General features: G+C 39.5%; 1 protein-coding gene across 2 annotated transcripts in view; it reads left to right on the top strand.

Moving 5' to 3' along the window:
* Positions 1 to 20,153, top strand: part of LOC135231273 (LIM zinc-binding domain-containing Nebulette) — a 429,820-nt gene that overhangs the window by 128,493 nt on the left and 281,174 nt on the right. For both annotated transcript variants that reach the window (XM_064284903.1, XM_064284904.1), the window contains one exon: positions 15,098 to 15,182. In XM_064284903.1, the coding sequence (XP_064140973.1) occupies positions 15,098 to 15,182 (85 nt within the window). The remainder of the gene's footprint in view (positions 1 to 15,097; positions 15,183 to 20,153) is intronic.

Raw genomic sequence — 20,153 nt, 5'->3', positions numbered from 1 at the left:
CAGTTCAAGTCCACCAGCCATTCCTTGGAAACCCTATGGGGCAGTTCTGTTCCGTCCTTTAGGGCTGCTATGTGTTGGAATCAACTTGATGGCAACAGGTTTGAGTTTTTGGTATATGTATTTTATATGTGTATATATATACATTTTCATCTATGTATTTGAAATATTTCAGTTGGGCTTTGGGTGGGAGATGCTTGGTTTGCCATTTTGAATTGGAAGCTAATACATAAAATTTTGAAATTAATAAGTATATTACTTTCAAAATATGACACCTAGCCACAGACCTTTCACAAAGTCCTCCATTTCTTCCTACACTGTTAACATGTGATAGGAAAGACATCTTTCTTCTGGTTCAAGGCACTGAACAGCGCAAATATGATGGTCTATTGAGTTTTTAGCTTAATTACATAATCAATAACCGGAAAAAAAGAGTACATTTAAAAAAGAGTAGATATATCTTGTGATTGAACTCTCTTCTGAGGTTCATAGAAAGCCATGTGTCAACTGAGTTGCTTGGAAGAAGGCAAGGCAAGCAGGCAGAATGGCACTAGTTGGTGGTGATGTACATGATACTTACTTCATTTTCATTAACAGATACTGGTGTGGTACAATAAGTTCCTTTGTTTTCTCCATCTGCCAATCCAGAAAAGCCATGTTAAGTGAATTTAATGTACAAAATTTGGAACTTAACAAATCGAAGTGTGTTGGAGAGTTCCCCCTCCTCTGAAAATAGTTCTCTTATTCCATGATGGAAGTAAATGGTGAAATAGATTTTAGTTTGTGGAAATTGCTATTATAGCCTGAAAATGAGGAAAAGCTTAATTTGCAAGTTGTCAAAGAATCGAGTCTGCGAATAGCAAGAAGATTTATCCTGTGCGCCTGAATGGCATGGTGGTGGTTGCCTGCAGGATTGTGTTGAGAAGAATGTTGGGCTTTTTTCTGGACCCTGCTGAAAGAGTGGAGTGATTAGTGATGTCTGCCTTGAGCACAGGAGGTGGCACATGACTAAGTATAGACCGTTATGCCAGGGGTCTTTTTTTTTTTTTTTAATGATTATTATCAATTATTAGTTTCCTACAATTAATTTGACTTGCTTTTTTGGCTATAAATTTATCTGTGTGACTGTAAAATTTTTAGGGAAAATATGTAGTTGAATATAATACAACATTTTAGTTTTGCATATGTTGTTTCTTCAAAAAGATTTACTTTATGCATTTCCCTCTCTTTCTGTTGCCGGCAAGTCGATTCTGACTCATGGTCAACCCTATCAGACAGAGTAGAACTGCCCCATAGGGTTTCCAAGGAGCAGCTGGTGGATTTGAACCACCAGCCTTTTGGTTAGCAACAGTCACTCTTAACCACTACGCCACCAGGACTCCTCCCACTCTTGAGGCTTTAAGTAATTATCTTTAATGATACCAAGGGTTTACTGTAGTTACAATATTTATTGCTATTTTTAGGAAATATATATATATTTTGTGATCCTTTCTGTCTTTCTGATGCTGTTGACTTATAAACTTTATTTTAATATCTTTCAGACTATAGTAATGTCTTAGATGCTTGTCTCCCAATCTGCCTGTTCTCCTCTTGGCTGTGATCAACTGTGCCGTTTGGCATTCCTGGTCACAAGTCACAGAGCTGCTCAGTGTCACACGGTTCCCTGTTTGTACATTCACGTCATCAATATCAGCTGCCGCACGGAGAACAGACTCTCCTCCACCAGCTCACATCTTTCTTAAACAGCATCTAGATGTATTTGTATGTGTGTGTGAAAGTGTGTGTGTGTATTAATTTCTAGCCTTTTACACTGGAATTCATAATCTAAGTGACATGTTCCAATAGCTAATAAGTGTTTCATAGTGTGGTCGGTCAGGTTTAGCCTGTAATCCCTTTGATAATGCCCTCTTTTATAAATACACGATAGAAGTTACAATGGAGCCCTGCTGAGGAAGTAAATCAATAGGTGGCAAGTTGTTTGACCCTTACAGCCAGAAAGAGAATTTGGTAAATTGTTAGACAGGTTATTGACTGCCCTTTAGAGAGCCAGGGGTTTGGATTCTGTAACTCCTTTCAGCTGGGGCTTGTATTTCACGTCTGAGATGTCTACATTATCATAATCCATTTTTCGCTTTTATGTGATCTATCAGCAGCTCTTATAAGCCTCCTGTCTGAAGGAAATTCCCCATTTACTTGCTCTAATTCACCATCTTTTTTTTTTTTTTTTAATCATAAAATTGATGTTTGGCAACCAGCGGCATTATATGTGAGTTGTTTATGGAGGTGATACAGGGAAGATTAGGTGTAGAATTAAGAACAAGATGGCTGTGGAAGAAAATCCACGAATAGACATCACATCAATGACATAGCAAGATATGCGAAAGAAGCATGTTTACCCAAAAATCCTGGAAGAACGTCAGGATTAGAATGATCATATGTCTTTGGCTGATGCTGAATAGTGTTAATGCCATACTAACAAATTTTTACTTAAGTGGTTCTCTTGAATAGAGAATACCCAGATTGACCCTAACACGTGAAAGAAGGTAATATCTTAAAATGTCTCCACCTATTACATGGTGATTTCTCTGGCAGCACTCAAAGCGGAATGACAATGAAAATGTGTAGAATTGTCGATTTACTCATATTATCAGCTGAGTCTTAAAACATTTTATGTGAGAGTTTTCATACTTACTCAATTTTACACACCTGAAAAGATAACCCAAATAGGATTCTCACAAATGATTAATGCCTATAAAACTTCCTAAGAACTTTTATTCAAGGGGAAAAAACTTCCAGTTTCTCTTATTCTCTCATATAATCTGCCTTTTTTCTTCTACAGCTCTTAAACTAACAAAGTCTTTCAAATATAATGAATGTGAATTTAAAAATATTTTGCGGAATGAAGCATAAACAAAGAAAAGGACTGTGAGCACGCACATGCTCTGCCTTTGAAGAACCAAGTGAAGACAGTTTGGGGCTTGGCTTTTGGGTGTTCAGGCCCTCTGCTGTTTCAGCTTCAGAAGGCCGGATGAGAGAAAATCTTAGAAGCTATCTAATGTGTCTGGTCCTCTCTAATTGTGCTCAGGCAGTAAATGCCTTTACAAAGGAAAAGTGCACAGATGTTTTCCATTCTTGCAGTGGCAGCTTGGAGCTGACTTCCGTTCAGATTTTCCAGGCATTGGAGGAAGTTTTCCTTAAGCAAATCTGTTAACATTTTAGTTTTTTGGAGAACATAGTGCAACATAGATATAAATTGCCATTTCACATTTCTGTGCTGAAGTTGCTCGGCATCACCTGTTCCTTTCGCCCGCCAACCCTTCATGAGTAGATATGGCTTTGGTCCAACCTCCATAGCTACGCCTGGCCGGTGCTTTCCTTGCATGCAGTGTTTGTGCGTGTTGCTCCTTTGGCCATTAGAAACCTGTCTGTGCAGAGAGTGAGGGTCCTTGGGCCCCCCCCCAACTCAACCGTTTTTATTCCTGATTAGTTGTAGTGTTAGCAGTTGCTTATTATGTTTGGCATGTGATAGTTGAGTCCAGCCTGGTTTATTGTTTTTCCCCCCTCTATCTCCTTTCCCCCCGCTCTCACCTCAGTTTCCTGCTGTTTTTTTTTTTTTTTGTTTTATTTCCTTTCCTCACTACGGAGCCCTGGTGGCGCAGTGGTTAAGAACTCGGCTGCTACCCAAAAGATTGGTAGTTTGAATCCACCAGCCTTTCCTCGGAAACCCTATGGGGCAGTTCTGCTCTGTCTATAGGGTCACTATGAGTTGGAATTGACTTGACAGCAGCGGGTTTGGTTTTTTGGTTTCCTCGCTACATGGGACTTAAATGCAGACATCTTAGCTCCCTTGGTGATGAGACCTCAGATGGACTAGGAGTCCAGGAATAAAGAGTCAGTACTACAACAGAGAGAATTTTTCTTTCTTTTTCTTATTCCGCCCTCTTTCCATGTGTGGCACACATTGACTTCTTGCTTTCTACTCCACATGGGAGCTCTTGGCAGCAGGCTGATGGTCACGGGTACATACTATTGAGTCCTACTAGTGGTTGGTGCCCAGGCCTGTTCTGATTGCTCAGACACCCTTTCTGATTGGTGAGTACCCATGATGTGCTGGTTGCTGAGTAGTTTGAATATTACCACTACTTGGAGATGTTGCTGATATCCTCATCAAAAATTCCATATTTCACATTTTTTATATCATTTTGTGCGTGTTTGATCTAACAGTAATTGAGAGAGGGGTGTTGAAATCTCCTACTATGTTGATGGCTATACCAGTTTTTCCCCTTCCTGTTACATTTTTCTCTGTGTGTGTTTTTACTGTTTTATTTCCTTGCCATTCCTTTTTGCATTTTAGCTTGTCCTCCTGGGCTCATTTTCCTTTTTCTTGATGTGCACGTTCCCAGTTTTGATAACTCCAAGTGTCTCCAGAAATTGCCAAGTGTTTTTGGGACAGTGGTTGAAACCACCATATTAAAAACATAAGATTTACAATAGATAAATTTATAAAGATTTTAGCTTTACATGTCTTAGTGGTTTACTTCTTTATTTCTCCTTTAAAGAAAATTTTTAAGGATATGAAACAATCAGTATTGCTACAATATGGGTTTGTTCAGATTCGAGAAAAATATTTAAAATTATGTTTCAAGTTTTTGTCTCCCCACCATCCAATACAGTTAAAGTGAATGTCCATAAGCATTTGTGATCTTGGCCCCTGGATAAAATGTCTTCGTTGCTTAAAACCAAAGTGTGAAAGGATGATGCAAAGCAAAGTCATTGGGGCCTCATCTAATCAGAAAGGCGGGACCGAAATCAAAGAGTAATAACTTGAAATCAGAACTTTTGCCTCAAGTGTTCATGACATAAAGTGGCATTTTCTTAAAAAGTAGATAACAGATTTAAAAATCTTAATACACCTAAATCAGTAGCGATATGTTGTTAGGCACAAAGGGGCCCATAAGGAAATCAAGATACAATAACACATTTTTTTCACACCTGAGTTTTTTTTAAATTAGATCCTATCATTTGAATGTAACTGTAACGGTGGCCAGGTAAACAGGAAGCTTGAGAGGGTGGACTTAGGCACTCAAGGGGGAGAACACTCAGAACTTACTGACCCACGATACAGAAAGATTAAGGGGAGACGTGGGCTGTTTGCCAGAGATGAGAATGGAAACAAAGATTTAGAGATTTTTTTAGAAAGAGCTAAATCAGAAAACCAAACCCGTTGCTGTCGAGTCGATTTGGACTCATAGCGAAACTATGACAGAGTAAAACTGCCCAATAGGGTTCCTAAGGCTGTGATCTTTATGGAAGCAGACTGCCACATATTTCTCCTGCAGAGTGGCTGGTGGATTCAAACCACTGACCTTTCTGTTAGCAGACAAGGGCTTAACCGCTGTACCACCAGGGCTCCTTTAGAAAGAGCTCCAAAAAAATGAAAAACAAAAAACAAACTCACTGCTGTCAAGTTTTTTCTGACTCGCAGTGACCCTATAGGACAGAGTAGAACTGCCCTTAGGGCTTTCAAGGAGGGGCTGGTGGATTTGAGTGTTGGAGTTTATAGTTGTGGCTACTGTGACAAGCCATCTCACTGATAGTCTCCTTTGCTCGTTGGCCCTCTCCTTCACCACACATGATGTCCTCCTCTAGCAGTTGATCTTTCTTGATGACATGTCTAAAGCAAGTGAGTTAGACAGTGTCCTGTTGTGATCCATAAGGTTTTAATTGGCTAATTTTCTGAAGTAGATTTCCAAGTCTTTCTTCCTAGTCTGTCTTAGTTAGAAAGTTCTGTTGAAACCTGTCCATCATGGGTGACCCTGCTGGTATTTGAAATACCTGAAGCATAGCTTCTGTCATGGATTGAATTGTGTCCCCCCAAAATATGTGTATCAATTTGGCTAAGTCATGATTCCCAGTATTGTGTGATTGCTTACCATTTTGTCATCTGTTGTGATTTCCCTGTGTGTTGTAAATCCTATCACTATGACGTTAATGAGATGGAGTAGCAGCAGTTACATCGATGAGATCTACAAGCTTAGATAGTGTCCTAAGCCAGTCTCTTTGATATATAAAAGAGAGAAGTGAGCAGAGAGACACGGGGACCTCATACCACCAAGAAAGCAGTGCTGGAAGCAAAGTGTGTCCTTTGGACCCAGGGTTCCTGCACAGAGAAGCTTCTAGTCCAGGGAAAGATTGATGAGAAGGACATTCTTCCAGAGCTGGCAGAGAAAGAAAGATTTCCCCTGGAGGTGAAGCCCTGAGTTTGGACTTCTATCCTACTAGACTGTGAGAAAATAAATTTGTCTTTGTTAAAGCCATCCACTTGTGGTATTTCTGTTATAGCCTAACTAGATAACTAAGACAGCTTCCCAATGCCATAGCAACACACAAGCCACCACAGTATGACAAACTGACCGACAGGTAGTAGAGTCTTAAAGTTAGGGGCCTCATATAATGTTAGAGATTTATATTTATTAAATAGGGTTTCTCAGTCTCAGCACTGTTGATGTTTTGGACTGAATAATACTTGGTTTTTTTTAGAGGCTGTATGTTTATCAGCATACCTGGCCTCTACCCACCAGTCATACCTTCCCAGTTGTGACAACCACAAGTGTCTCCAGACATTGCCAAATGTCCTTCTGCGACAGTAGTTGAAACCAATGTATTAAAAACATAGGCTTTACAATAAATAAATTCATTAAGATTTTAGCTTTATGTGTCTTTAAAAAAAAAAAAAAAGCATTGCTGTTTAGTTGATTCCAACTCAGTGACCCTATAGGACAGAGTAGAGTTGCCCCATAGGATTTCCATGGCTGTAATCTTTATGGAAGCAGACTGTCACATTTTTCTCTTGTGGAGCAGCTGGTGGGTTTGAGCCACCTACTTTTCAGTTAGCAGTTGAGCCCTTAACCAATGTGCCACCAGGGCTCCTTGTATGTGTCTTAGTGGGTTACTAGTACCTCACATATATAGTAGTTTTCGGTTTTTAAAGTTCTTTGATGTGATTCTAGTAGTACCCTGATGAGGGAGCTAGGATTATTTTAGACCCATTTTATAGATGGAGTTCCTGGGTGGTCTAAAAAGTTGATGCACTCAGCTGCTAATCGAAGGGCTAGAAGTTTGAGTCCACCTAGAGGTACCTTGAGTGAAAGGCCTGGTGATCTACTTCCAAAAAAAATCACTTGCCGAAAACCGTATGGAGCGTAGTTCTACCATGACACACATGGGGTCATCATGAGTCAGTCAGCTGTGTGGCAACAGGTTATCTAGATAAGGGTAACGAGACACAGAAGCTGTCACTTTGTAGGAGAGCAAGGAGAAAGTAGTAGTAGCAATTGGAGCCCTGGTGGCGAAGTAGTTAAAAGCTCAGGCTGCCAATCAAAAGGTTGGCAGTTCGAATCCACCAACTGCTCCTTGGAAACCCTATGGGGTGATTCTGCTCTGTCCTATAGGGTCCCTATGAGTCAGAATCGACTCGATGGCACACAACAATGACAAGTGGCAATTCTAGTAAAGGTAGTAGTAGTAAGTGGACATTTTGCTGAGTACCTGCTATGAGCCAGGCATTGTTGGAAATGCTTTACATGTGTTGATTTATTTAATTTCACAGCAGGTAAGTACTATCATTATGTTTCATTTTACTCATGAAGCAGTTGAGGCCAGAGAGATTAAGAAACCTGCCTAAAGCCACACAGGTGGTGGGAGACCCAGGTCCAAACCCATTGCTGTCATAACCAGTGGACTCTGGATAAAAAGTAAGAGATCCTGGATTCCCGCCCTCCTCTAGTAATGTTCTTTCTCACTCCTCTCTTCATGGTTGTTGTCGTTTGCTACACTGTTTTCCTCCCTCTGGCCAGCTCTGTTCTACTGGTTTGCATGTATCACTTCATGTATTTTTTATCAGCCGAACCTTAGAGAGAGAAAAGATTGGAAGTAGTCTTTCTGTGACCTGAACTTGCTATTTCAGATGTGCTCTTCTGTTACTGTCTTGATTTTTTCCTCTGTTATTTTTTAATATTGCACTTGGTCATCTGGGTTTGTTAGAACCATCAGCCTAGTATACATACATATACTTCCTTCAGTTCTCACGTACTTCAGCAAAGAGGCATCTATTTATGATGCATAAATGTTTTACAATACCGTATTCCTTGGAACTTTCTACTGGCTCCCAATGTCATATTTCCTCAATTTTGTTTTATTTTCCAGAAGATTTATTAATGTGTCAGTTCATCCACCCATCTTTTATTTTTTCTTCGCTTTTTTCCAGGTTCTCTTTGAGTATCCATTTCTCATGCCCCCATGCCTTCTGTCACACGTTCTGACTTCTAATACCGAGGTAGAAGTGTTCTTTTTCTTTTAGGCCTGCTGGAAATAATCTCCTTCTTTTCTTGAAGTTTTTATTCAAGACATTAATTTCAAGAAGACTTTTCACAACTGTATGAACACAGCATTTGGAAACAGCTAGAATTAATTGTTGTGATTCATAAGGTTTTCACTGGCAAATTTTCGGAAGCAGATCTTCCTTTCTGGTCTTAGCCTGGAAGCTCAGCTGAAACCTGTCCACCATGGGTGACCCTGCTGGTATTTGAAATACTGGTGGCATAGTTTCCAGCTTCATAGCAATATGATTACAGTACGACACAGTATGACAAACTGACATGTTATCAGGAAAGACCAAAGCTAGAAAAGGATATCATGTTTGGTAAAGTAGAGGGCCATTGAAAATGAAGCAACCCTCAATGAGATCGATTGACGCGATTAATTTCAGCAGCGGACTCAAACATACCAATGAGCATGAAGACGGCTCAGGACCGAGCACCATTTTGTTCTGTTTTATATAAATAAGGTTGCCAAGAATCAGAGTGGACTTGATGGCAACTAATAACTAAAAACAGAATTACGTGTATAGTATCACCAGTTAGTTTTAAATGCTTTGCTTCTGTGTTCCTTTAATCCTGTGAAGGACTGTTGGACCCTCAACTTATTACTTCCATGTTTGTTTTTCTTTTTTGTAGGTGGGATGGGGTGATGGGAGGGTGGAGTTGAGACTATCACTTCAGGGCAGAATGTCGCTGGGCTCATTTAGATGGACCTTACTGCACTGACATGATGACATTGAGAAATCCAACAGTGAACAGGGTTTTCAGATGTGTCAAGTTTGGCACAACTTAATTTTCTCCAGATATTGTAATTATTATTTTTAATGTAATGCAGTGTGTGCTACCATCTCTATAATTATACTTATGTCTTCTGAGTCTTATGGTTCCCACTCATGAGGCATGAGGCCATTGTACTCCCTCTTGGCTGTTAAGCTTTTTTTTTTTTTGAAAAACCTGACTCTCAAAACCAGGAGATTGGGCATATTAAAATAGTATTTTTAAAAAATTTGAATTAAAGATTGTAGATCCCTAAAAATCTCTGAAAAATTTATTCCACAGAATACATTTTGGAAAAAAAAAAGTATTAAGTTGTTATTTTAGCTTTAAAGTATAGCAATATATAGTTGTTAAATTTTAAATTTTGCTAGCTCTGAAGATAACATGGATCCCCAAAGCCCAAGTTTAATTCATTTTAGTACTCAAGATCCCTAGTAGTTTCAGATATGAGTCCCTCTTTCCTTCAGCATTTATTATTTTAGTTATTAATACTAAATTGAATTTTTTCTCCAAGATTAAAATTTTGTGTAATTTCTTCCTATTATATATCTTTAGAGAAAGTTTTTTTTTTTTTTTAATGTAGATTAGCCCACTATTAAAAAAAAAATTACATTTTAGGATTCAAAAAGATATAGGAAAAGTACAAAACATTCCCATCTGTTTATGGTTTTAGATATAAGTAAAAATTTCTATTGGAGCCCTGGTGGCACAGTGGTTTAAGAGCTCAGCAGCTAATCACAAGGTCAGCAGTTTGAATCCATCAGTCACTCCTTGGAAATCCTATAGGGCAGTTCTACTCTGACTTATATGGTCGCTGTGAGTAGGAATCTACTTGAGGGCAGTGGGTTTTTTTTTGTTAGTAAATTTGCTTCTCTGATCACCAGGTCAGCAGACTACGTCTTCTGAAAAACTATAGAAGCTTTTTAATTGTTTTCAGTATAACCCTCTTTCCAGATAGAACTTTATATGGGATGCCACATAAAGCATAAAAGTGTTGTTTTATTTATGTGCATTTACTTTATAAGTTTAAATATCACCTTACTTCATTGTAAAGTAAAATGGTGAGAATAATTAGATTAGTGATACTTCACAATTAGAAGTGTGAGTGGCAAGTGAAGCTTTGTTCGTATCCAAAAAGAAATCATTTTTGCCTTATGTGGAGGAAATTCTTATACACATAGACAAGCAGTTGCAAATGGTAATCCCCCCTAAACAGTTTACATTTTCAATCTCAGGGTGTTCTTTAATTAAAAATTAAGCATAATTTTTAATTAAACATAAATGTCAAGAGAAGGCTGTCCCCCAAAGTTCACCCCCAAATGGAGTTAACCTGAAAATTAGCAAGGTAATGGTCTCAATGGACTAAACATTCTGTAACACATTTAAGAGTGCATTTTAATTGCAGCTCTTAAAGTAGTTAATACATATATATGTATTTTCCTTCTTTAAATAATATTTTATTTTAGGTGAAAGTTTACACAGCAAATTAGATTCCCATTTAAAAATTTCTATCCATATTGTTCAGTGACATTGGTTACATTTTTCACAAGGTGTCAACATTCTCATTATTTCCATTCTGGTTGTTTGGTTTCCATTACTGTAGTTTCCCTACCTACCTTTAGCTTCTCATCTTTGCTTTAGGGTAACTGTTGACCATTTGTTCTCATATAGATGATTTTTTTTTAAAGCAGCATAGTAAACTCACATTTGATATTCTTTATTTTATGAGCCAATCTGTTATTTAGCTGAAAGGTGACCTCTGAGAGTGGTTTCAGTTCAAAGTTCAAAGGGCATCTTAGGGCGATGGTCTTGGGGGTTCCTCTAGTCTCAACCAGCCCAGTAAGTCTGGCCTTTTTTTTTTTTTTAAGAATTTGAGCTTTGTTCTACGTTTTCTCCTATCCAGGACCATCTGTTGTATCCCTGATCAGAATGTAGTGGTAGCTGGGCACCATCTAGTTCTTCTGGTCTCAGCGTGGATGAGACAGACTGTGGTTCATGTAGATTATTAGTCTTGTAGAGTAGTTTCTTTTTTGTGTCTTTGGTTTCCTTTTTGCTCTGGATGAGTAGAGACCAATAGTTTTGTCTTAATAGCCACTTGCAAGCTTTTAAGACCCCAGAGGCTACTCACCAAACTAGGATATAGAACAAAAACTTTATGAACTGTATTATGCCAGTTGACTGAGATATCCCACAAGATAATGACCCTAAGACTTCAAACCCAGTAAACCAATCTTGTGAGGTATTTGTTTATATCTAGGAAATATGTGTAACTGTGCCACTTATGTGGCTTATTATATATAAATGTATACATGCAGCAACATATACACGTATATACATATGCCTACAGATACATCTATACATGCATACATGTATACACACATATATGCATACATATTTACCTATGTAACCACAGACATATTTTTGGTTGTTATTCCTGTTGTTGTAAGATTGTATGTTATTGCATTTACCAAAAATGTCCTTTATTCTTGTGTACTCTGTGTCATCATTTACCTTGGTCAAATTGTGCACACTTTATCCACATTTGGTGTTGGCTTTCCCATCACCAGAAATAACAACTGTCTACTATCTAGAGAGTGATTCCTCTTCCTTCCTCTCCTATTCCTGGTAACCACCAGTGAACATTGTCCTTTTGTGATTGTCTTATTTCACTCAGCATAACGTCCTCCAGATTCATCCACTGCTCTAAGATGTTTCGAGAACTCGTCATTATTCTTTATACCTGCATAGTATTCCATTGTATGCATGTACCACATTTTATTTATCCATTCATCTGTTGAAGGGCACTTAGGTTGTTTCTATCTTTTTGCTATTGTGAATAGTGCTGCACTGAACATGGGTGTGCATGTGTGTCTCTTCATGTCACTTCTGTAAGGTCTCTTGGGCATATTAAAATAATATTTAAAAAATTTGAATTAAAGATTGTGGATTCCCAAAAATCTCTGAAAAAGTTGTTCCACAGAATACATTTTGAAAAAAAAGTATTAAGTTGTTATTTTCGCTTTAAAGTATAGCAATACGTAGTTGCTATATTTTAAAGTTTAGCATAGCTCAAGGTTCCAAGACTGAACTTGCAAATACTGTGTAAAATACCATAGCTATCTGTTTAGCTTCACCTGGCTGGAGCACAGTTCAGAGGTATTCCAAAAAGGGTGTGGTTAGCACAGTGTCTATGAATTCAGGATAAGGAGAAAGGTGAGGCCTTAGCTACTATGGCTTACTTACTTGATTCAGTAACTCTAGTTTTATCAGGGAGTCCCCGAGTGGTGCAAATGGATAAATGCTAGACTCCTAGCCAAAAGGTTGGAGATTCCAACCCACTTAGGGGTGTCTCCAAAGACAGGCTTGGAGATTTGCTTTTGAAAGGTCACAGCCTTGAAAACCCTGTGGAGGAGTTCTCCTCTGCACACCTGGGGCTGCCATGAGTCAGAATCTTCAGAATGGCAACTAACAACAATAATAGTTTTTACCAACATTTTTAACGAGCTTCAGTATCTAGTTTCTTAGTCTGGGTTAGTAGACGGAAATCAGAAGGGATGAAGGCTGTGTAAGGCAGACAGAGTGCTGTGCATGAGAAATGACCTCTTGACAGCCCAGCAGTCATCCCACCTGTGTAAACTTTGAAAGCACTATTTTTTTTATATCATGATTTGATAATATCTATTAAGATGACTCTAAGTTATCATGAAAAAATTAAGCTTGTATACTCTCTAAGAAGGCAGGAAAATATGTAAAGTCTTTTGAAAGATGTTAATTAAAGTAGTTAAAATGAGCCCAGCACTTACGGGGTTAACCTCAGTTATCTAGAAAATTTATATTTGGAACACTAAATTCCTGAAGAAAGCTGGAAAAATGAGAGGTTAGTGTACATTTTCTTGCCATGACCTAACTCCACAGGACTGCAAAATATTTAATCCTTATTTCAGAAATGCTAAAGTGATTTATTTTTTGTTTTATTTATTTTTATTGTACTTTAAGTAAAAATTTGCAGCTCAACTTAGTTTCTCATACGAAAATTTATACATACGTTGTTATGTGACCCTAGTTGCTTTCTCTGTAATGTGACAGCACACTTCTCATTTCCACCCCGGATTTCCTGTGTCCATTCAACCAGCACCTGTCCCTTTCTGCCTTCTCATCTCGCCTCCAGACAGGACCTGCCCATTTAGTCTCATGTATCTACTTGAACTAAGAAGCACACTCTTGATGAGTATCATTTTATATCTTATAGTCCGGTCCAATCTTTGTCTGAAGAGTTGGCTTTGGAAATGGTTTTGGTTCTGGGTTAGCAGAGAGTCTGGGGGCCATGTCTTCTGGGGTTCCTCCAGTCTTAGTCAGACCATTGAGTCTGGTCCTTTTAGTAGAATTTGAGTTCTGCACTCCACTTTGCTCCTGCTCAGCAGGGACTCTCTGTTGTATTCCCTGTCACAGGGCAGTCATTGGTGGTAGCTGGGCACCATCTAGTTCTTCTGGTCTCAGGCTGATGAAGTCTCTGGTTTATGTGGTCCTTTCTGTCTCTTGGGCTAATATTTACCTTGTGTCTTTGGTGTTCTTCATTCACTTTTGCACCAGGTGGGTTGGGACCAACTGTTGCATCTTAGAAGGTGGGTTGCTAAGAAATGCTAGTGTGATTTTGATATGTTTTACAGAGCTTATTTGAGGTGATAAAAGATTACTCCATCAGCCTTCTCATGGGAACCAAGAACAGGGATACTGGAAAGAACCTTCTACAAGGAAAGTAGAACCTGAAACATGAGGCATGAGGACATTTGAAAAGCATAGTAAGACACATGGAGTGGCCATCAGCAAGGAGAGGGGGCAGGGGAAGGGAACAAAAGGCTGGGGGACAGCTCTGAGCTCCACGGTGTCTGCAGCGATGGTGCCACAAGCAGCTAGTAATGTGTCCTTAGTGCTGGCCAGGTGTAGGGAGTAGTGAGTGAAGGGACTGCAGCCGTGAATGAGCATTTGTGTCCCTACCAACCCGTGGGTGGTAAATGCCATCGCTTTCACCACCAGGAGTGCTATCTTCGAGCAGAAGAGGCAGTGTGTTTGTGTGTATGTGATGATATATGTTGTATAATATGGTGAAGCTTCACTCTAGCCCCAACTATGTACTGTTAGGCTTTGGCTGGTTGTTATCCTCCCCTTCCCCTCTTTTCCACCTGTTCTCATCTCCACTTCCTTCCTCTTTTTTTCCCTCCTTTCCTTCCTCTTTTCCTGTCTTCTTGCCACAAATATTTATTGAAGTCATATTATGAAGCCATGCACTTGAGGTGGGGGTGGGAAAACAAGGAGAATTCCAGTAAGGAGACAGAGAAAGAGCAGCTAGAAAGGGAGAAGCCAAGCTAGGAATGTGTGGTGACATGGAGACCAAGGAAGAGGAGGACATTTCTAGAAGGAGGAGAGGTCAAGCCAGGGGAAGACTGAGATGTCTGTTGGATGTTCCATAGGAAGTCATTATGATTTTGGCAAGAGAAACTCCTGGAGACAGCAGCTAGAAGCCAGAAAGCATAGAGCTGAGGAGAAAGTTGGAAGGAAAACGAGCAGGAACACTGAGTTTCAGCCTCTTTTTAGGGAAGTTTGGCTGAGGAATAGGCTAGAGATACTAGAGAGATGTTTGCAGTGGAAGGAAGGTTATTAAAAGTTAGGAGCATTAAACATACTTGAATGCTGATGGAATGTAGCTAATAGAAGAGAGAAACCTAGGTTAAGTTTTGGGAAATAGTAGACGTAACTGAGTAATAGAGGGTCATGAGAATGGGGGAGAGGATGGGATCCAGAATAAAGATGGAGAGATGACCTTGGCTAGAAGAAGAGACACCTCTTCTGTTGTGACAAATGGGAAGGATAAAATGATTGGTGGTAAAGTTACGTAATAATACTCTAATAATATACTAATTATGTTCTTTTAAAAAATTTCTCCACAGACACTACCCAAAGCAGTCCTTCACTACAGTGGCAGATACACCGGAAAACCTTCGCCTGAAGCAGCAAAGTGAATTGCAGAGTCAGGTAGTCTCTAGAAGGTCTATTTTGTTACATTGGTACTACATATTATTCAAAAGGCCACTACTGTGAGATTTTTGTCAGCATCCTTTTAATGTCGAGTCACCAACTAGAGTGGCGACTGAAAGTGGGCCTGGATGGGAATTCTGAATCAAAGTGCTGAAAACCAGAAAACAAGTTGCCGTTGAGTCAGTTCTGACTCATGGCGACCCCGTGTGTGTCAGAGTAGAACTGTGCTCCGTAATGTTCTCAATGGCTGATTTTTTGGAAGCATTCCTTCTGAGGTGCTTCTGGGTGGACTCGAACCACAAGCCTTTTGGTTAGTGGTGGAGTAAAGAAGGTGTTGAACATCTGCATTATTCCTGGTCTTGAATCATCCTGATATTCTCAGTTCTGTTATTCAGGTGGGACTAGGGCAAGTAAACGAGTTCTGGTCAGAATAAGTGTTCCCCAACAATATTGATTTATTTGGTCCTAAATGTTTAAAAACATTTTATAAATAACTTTTCCACACTGCATATGTAGGAAAATAAAGAGGTGTTAACTTGACCTGATTGCAGTGTATGTGGGGTTAACACCCTGTCTGTATATCTCACACCAGTGAGTAGCTTTGTTTTCATCCTGTCACTTTATTCATATTTTTTTCATATGTCACGTTGACAGCATGAACAAAGATTAGAACACCACAGTTGGCTCCTAGTCAACCATTTTGGATGGAAACTTGCCTTCAATATGGGAAAACACACTGGTTGAAACTAGGATTTTGAACAGGAGTGTTTTCTGCAGGGATTCTCTATCTCTTCTTACGAAACAGTGGGTGCCTACTTTCTGAGAAATAATCTTGCCTGAGGTCTTGCCTGCCATGATCTGAGAAGAGGCTGAGCAACTGAATTGCAGCCCCTTGGTCAGCAGCCTAATTCAACTACGCTGTGATGGGAGGAGGCAAGTCTGGGCTGTAGTTCCGCTTCTGCTGTTGGTTGATTGTGACCATGGGCCAGCGGCTCTGATCTTTTGTGCTTAAGTAGTGTGAGAATAACAGCGTCTTTCTACCTGTCTTGAGTGTGATTGCAAGTATCAGTGGGATCATTATATGTGGAAGCATTTTGAAAAGTTAGAAATATTGTATGACTATGGAGGCTCATTTATGGAGGCTCATTGTTATTATTAGGGTCCCTGAAAACCCTTGATGCGAAAAAGGGAAAAGAACAGAACTTGTGGAAGAAGGAGGTGTCTAGCTAATGCTCTTTGAAAATGTCAGTCTGGAGCTCTTCTTAAATGAGAGGAGTCGGCTCTCAGTTGCACAGAATCTAATTATTTCCTTGGTGGTTTATCAGATCACAGGGGAGATTGTGGTTCCCTCTACCCTCTTCTGCGGCACTCGGGGCTGTTTCTCAGTCCATTTAATTACAGGAAAATATCGCTCAATGAAGAATTTACTGTTGGTTAAGAATGCTATGAAGACTTGGTTGGAAGTTGTTTTTTGGTTTATGTGAAATGGTAATTTTTGTGTCCTGAGACAGTTCAAAAAATTGAGTGCTGGCCAAGGAGTGACACTGTTCTGGAGGCCAGCAGAACACCCCTGCTCATTCACACCACGGAGGGGCCCGGACTTGGGTCCAGTCTGTGCAGATCCAATATGCCTTTCTTCTCATCAAGTTAGGATTAATTAGATAATTTCAGAGAAGTACTTGGAGCACATTGGAAAGTAGAACTAAATCAAGCAATCAAATGCTTGTTTCCTGCCTAGTCTGTGCCCTGGTTCTGTGCAGAAGAATTTATAATTAGTTAAACCTCCCTTCACAGAGCCCTGCTGGCAAAGTGGTTAAGAGCTATCCCTGCTAATCAAAAGGTTGGCAGTTTGAATCTACCAGCCACTCCTTGGAAACCCTATGGGGCAGTTCCGCTCTGTCCTGTAAAGTCACTGTGAGTCTGAATTGACTCGATGGCAATGGGTTTGTTTTTTTTCTTTTTTTGGTTTTCCCAGGGCTTAGAGGGTATCTGAGGAAATAGGACTAACACACACTTGTTGTGACTAGGTTTAATTTACAATAAGGATTCGGAGAGGGAGAGATCAGGGTGGGTTGGACTAGTTAGTGCTTTATGCTGGAGGGGGGATTTGATAGGAGCCTTGAAGATTGAGAAGAAATCTGATATAACTACCACAAATGTAAATAAAAATTCTTTTGAAGGTACACCACTCACTTTGGGTTCAGTTGGTGGTTATAGGTTCTTTCAGCTCAGCCTAGGAATAAGCATTTGTTGTTTCCTTACTGTGTGCTTGGCTCTGAACATGCAAAGGAAAAAAAAAAAATATCATTGTTTCACGAAAGGCTGATTTTATTCTCTGTCATGTAGCAAATGGAAAATTCTAGAAGGTAGCATGTACAAACAATTATAGGATGGTGGGACAAGTGCTAATAGAGGTATGCACAAAGTGTTATGGGGTCACCAAGAAAGGGTCAGGTGAAGGAATCAGGTTTTCTTTAAGATGCTGCTCAAATGTTTTCTCCTCTAAAAGAAAATTGGGACTTCATCAAACAGACAAGGGAGGGAAATTCAATTCAAGAAAGAGCTATTGATTAGCTACTATGCACAAGGAGCTTAACTAGGCATTGGGGATATAAGGACTTCATCATCATCAACCTTGTATTCTAGGCATATAATTTTGCATGTATTATCTCATTGACCTTAGACAATCCTGCGGAACCAGGTATTATCGTTTCTATTTAGATGAAGCGCTCAGTACGTGGAAAATTTAAGTAACTTGCCCGTGCATCTTAGCTGGTAAGTAGTTGAACTTAGTATAGGCCCAAAGTCTTTGAGCCCCCAGCGTCCACACTCAAGCTGTACTCTGGTCCCTTTCCTTAGAGAGCATGTAGAGGAGGAGATGTGTAAGCAAATCATTGCAGTACAAGGTGGTAGTGCAGTATGTATAAAGGCAGATGTTCGCATTAAGTGGAAAGGTCACACGTAGGAAGAAATTATTTTTCCTGGGGGAGAGGTGGAAACACGTCTAAAGAGTATTTCTACTTTTGCAAAGGCATGGAAGAATGTCTATCCTGATGGCAGTACATTAATGGCAATAGATTTAATTTTAGCATATTAAGTGATTTGATTCTGTGACAGAGCATTTCCTTAGGGTTTTAATACCTGGAATTCCAAACAGCTTAACAGTTTTGATGGAAAATTGACTACTAATATTTTTTATACTTGCTATGGTAGTTTGTAATGCTAAAAGAGTTCTGCTCATAGCTCTTGAGTTTTGGAATTCTGAAATCTTTTAGAATTGTTCGGTTAAAACTAGTTCTTTTCTTTCAGTTCAGTAGCTTACCAAATGAGCCAAAATGAAGGAAAAACAAAAATTAATTTTCAGTCTGAATTAGAAAGTTGTTTATAGTTACGTTATCTCTTTTTTTCCTTCTCTTCTCTTTCCTCTCTCTCTCTGAGAGGGTTATAAACGCTGCCAGCTTTTTAAACTTAAATGCTAGATACTCTGTCAAGCTTTTTTCGAATCTGTTATTAGGTACCAGATTGTCATAATAGAAAAATACAAAACACGGAAGAACAAACACGTAAACCATGAATTTGCTTTTCAGAACTGGTGTTAGGCAGTGGCTGATGGGCATTTTCCAGCTTGCAAACAACTGATACAAGCGCACTGGGCCAGCCACTGATGGTGGTAGAAACGGACTGCCCTGGAGCTTAGTTGTCAAGAGGGAGGGAGGGAAGGGAATTATGCCCGTGGTCACTAGCTCCCTTGTCATCCCATATCATAAATGAACTGCTACAAAGAAATAATGTAAATGGTGGTTAGGCTCCCTCACTGGCCCACGCTAGCTCACTCAATAAGGAGCAGAAGTAAAAATTTACTTTTAATGGTATTGGTGACATTATTGTTCAACTATGAGGCATTATAGTTCATCTGTTGCTTGCTTTGAGATCTGCATAATACTGTCTTCTGTTGGAAAGTGAGCTGAATTCCAAAGCCCTGACTTACAAACTAAATTTTTGGACCATAAACTCTTTGTAAGTTGGGGAACCCATACTTTAAAAACTTAGGCAAGGTGAAAAGCTGCTTAAGAGAGAAATTTTCTTAATTTATTATTTTAGTATAGATATACATTTATTATGAACAACTTTGTGACTCTATATGTATAGATTTATAATTTATTTTTGTTGTGTGGTGTTGTTGAGAGTATACACAGTAGAACATACAGCAACAATTTCGAGTGCACCATTCAGTGACATTGATTTCGTTCTTCGAGTTGTGCGACCATTGTCACCCTCCTTTTCCGTGTTGTTCCTCCTCCACTAACATAAGCTCACTGCCCCCTAAATTTCCTGTCTAATCTTTTGAGTTGCTGTTGTCAGTTTAATCCCACGTAGGTAGATGTTAAAAGAACACAATGCTCAAAGCAGTTCTATTACGTTGTAGAAATGTTTCTTTTTCAGGTTGTGTAGTATACTCTCATGGGAAAAGAAATCACAGATATTTTCAGTACTCTGGATCAGGGGTCTGCAGAATCCTAAAGCTGTGGACCACCACTATGTAGACTCCAACTTAGGGTGTCCCATGTTTGTCAGAGTAGAACTGTCCTCCATACAGTTTTCAGTGGATGATTGTTTGAAAGTAGAGTGCCAGGCCTTTCTTCTGAAGTGCCTCTGGGTGGACTTGAACCTCCAACCTTTTAGTTAGCAGCCGAGTAAGTTAACCATTTATACTACCCAGGGACTCCAAAGCCTTGGAAGTGATTCTTAAAATGGAATTTTGAGTGGAAGCCCCCCTGGAAGAGAGAGGTCAGTAGAACTGTCATGGCTGAGGCAGGATGAGGGTCCAAACCTCCATCTTCTCCATGTCCTCCTTTCTCCTCCTCATCTGCCCACTTGTGGGCCACCACATGGCATGGTGTTAAAAGACAGTGCTCAAAATGTCGGTGAAATGTTAGCTACTTCCATACTTAATTGTTTATATGATTG

This window comes from Loxodonta africana, chromosome 4 (assembly GCF_030014295.1).
Source record: "Loxodonta africana isolate mLoxAfr1 chromosome 4, mLoxAfr1.hap2, whole genome shotgun sequence".
Lineage (NCBI taxonomy): Eukaryota > Metazoa > Chordata > Mammalia > Proboscidea > Elephantidae > Loxodonta > Loxodonta africana.
The sequence above is the reverse complement of the archived record's forward strand: the minus strand, read 5'-3'. Positions and strand labels throughout refer to the sequence as shown.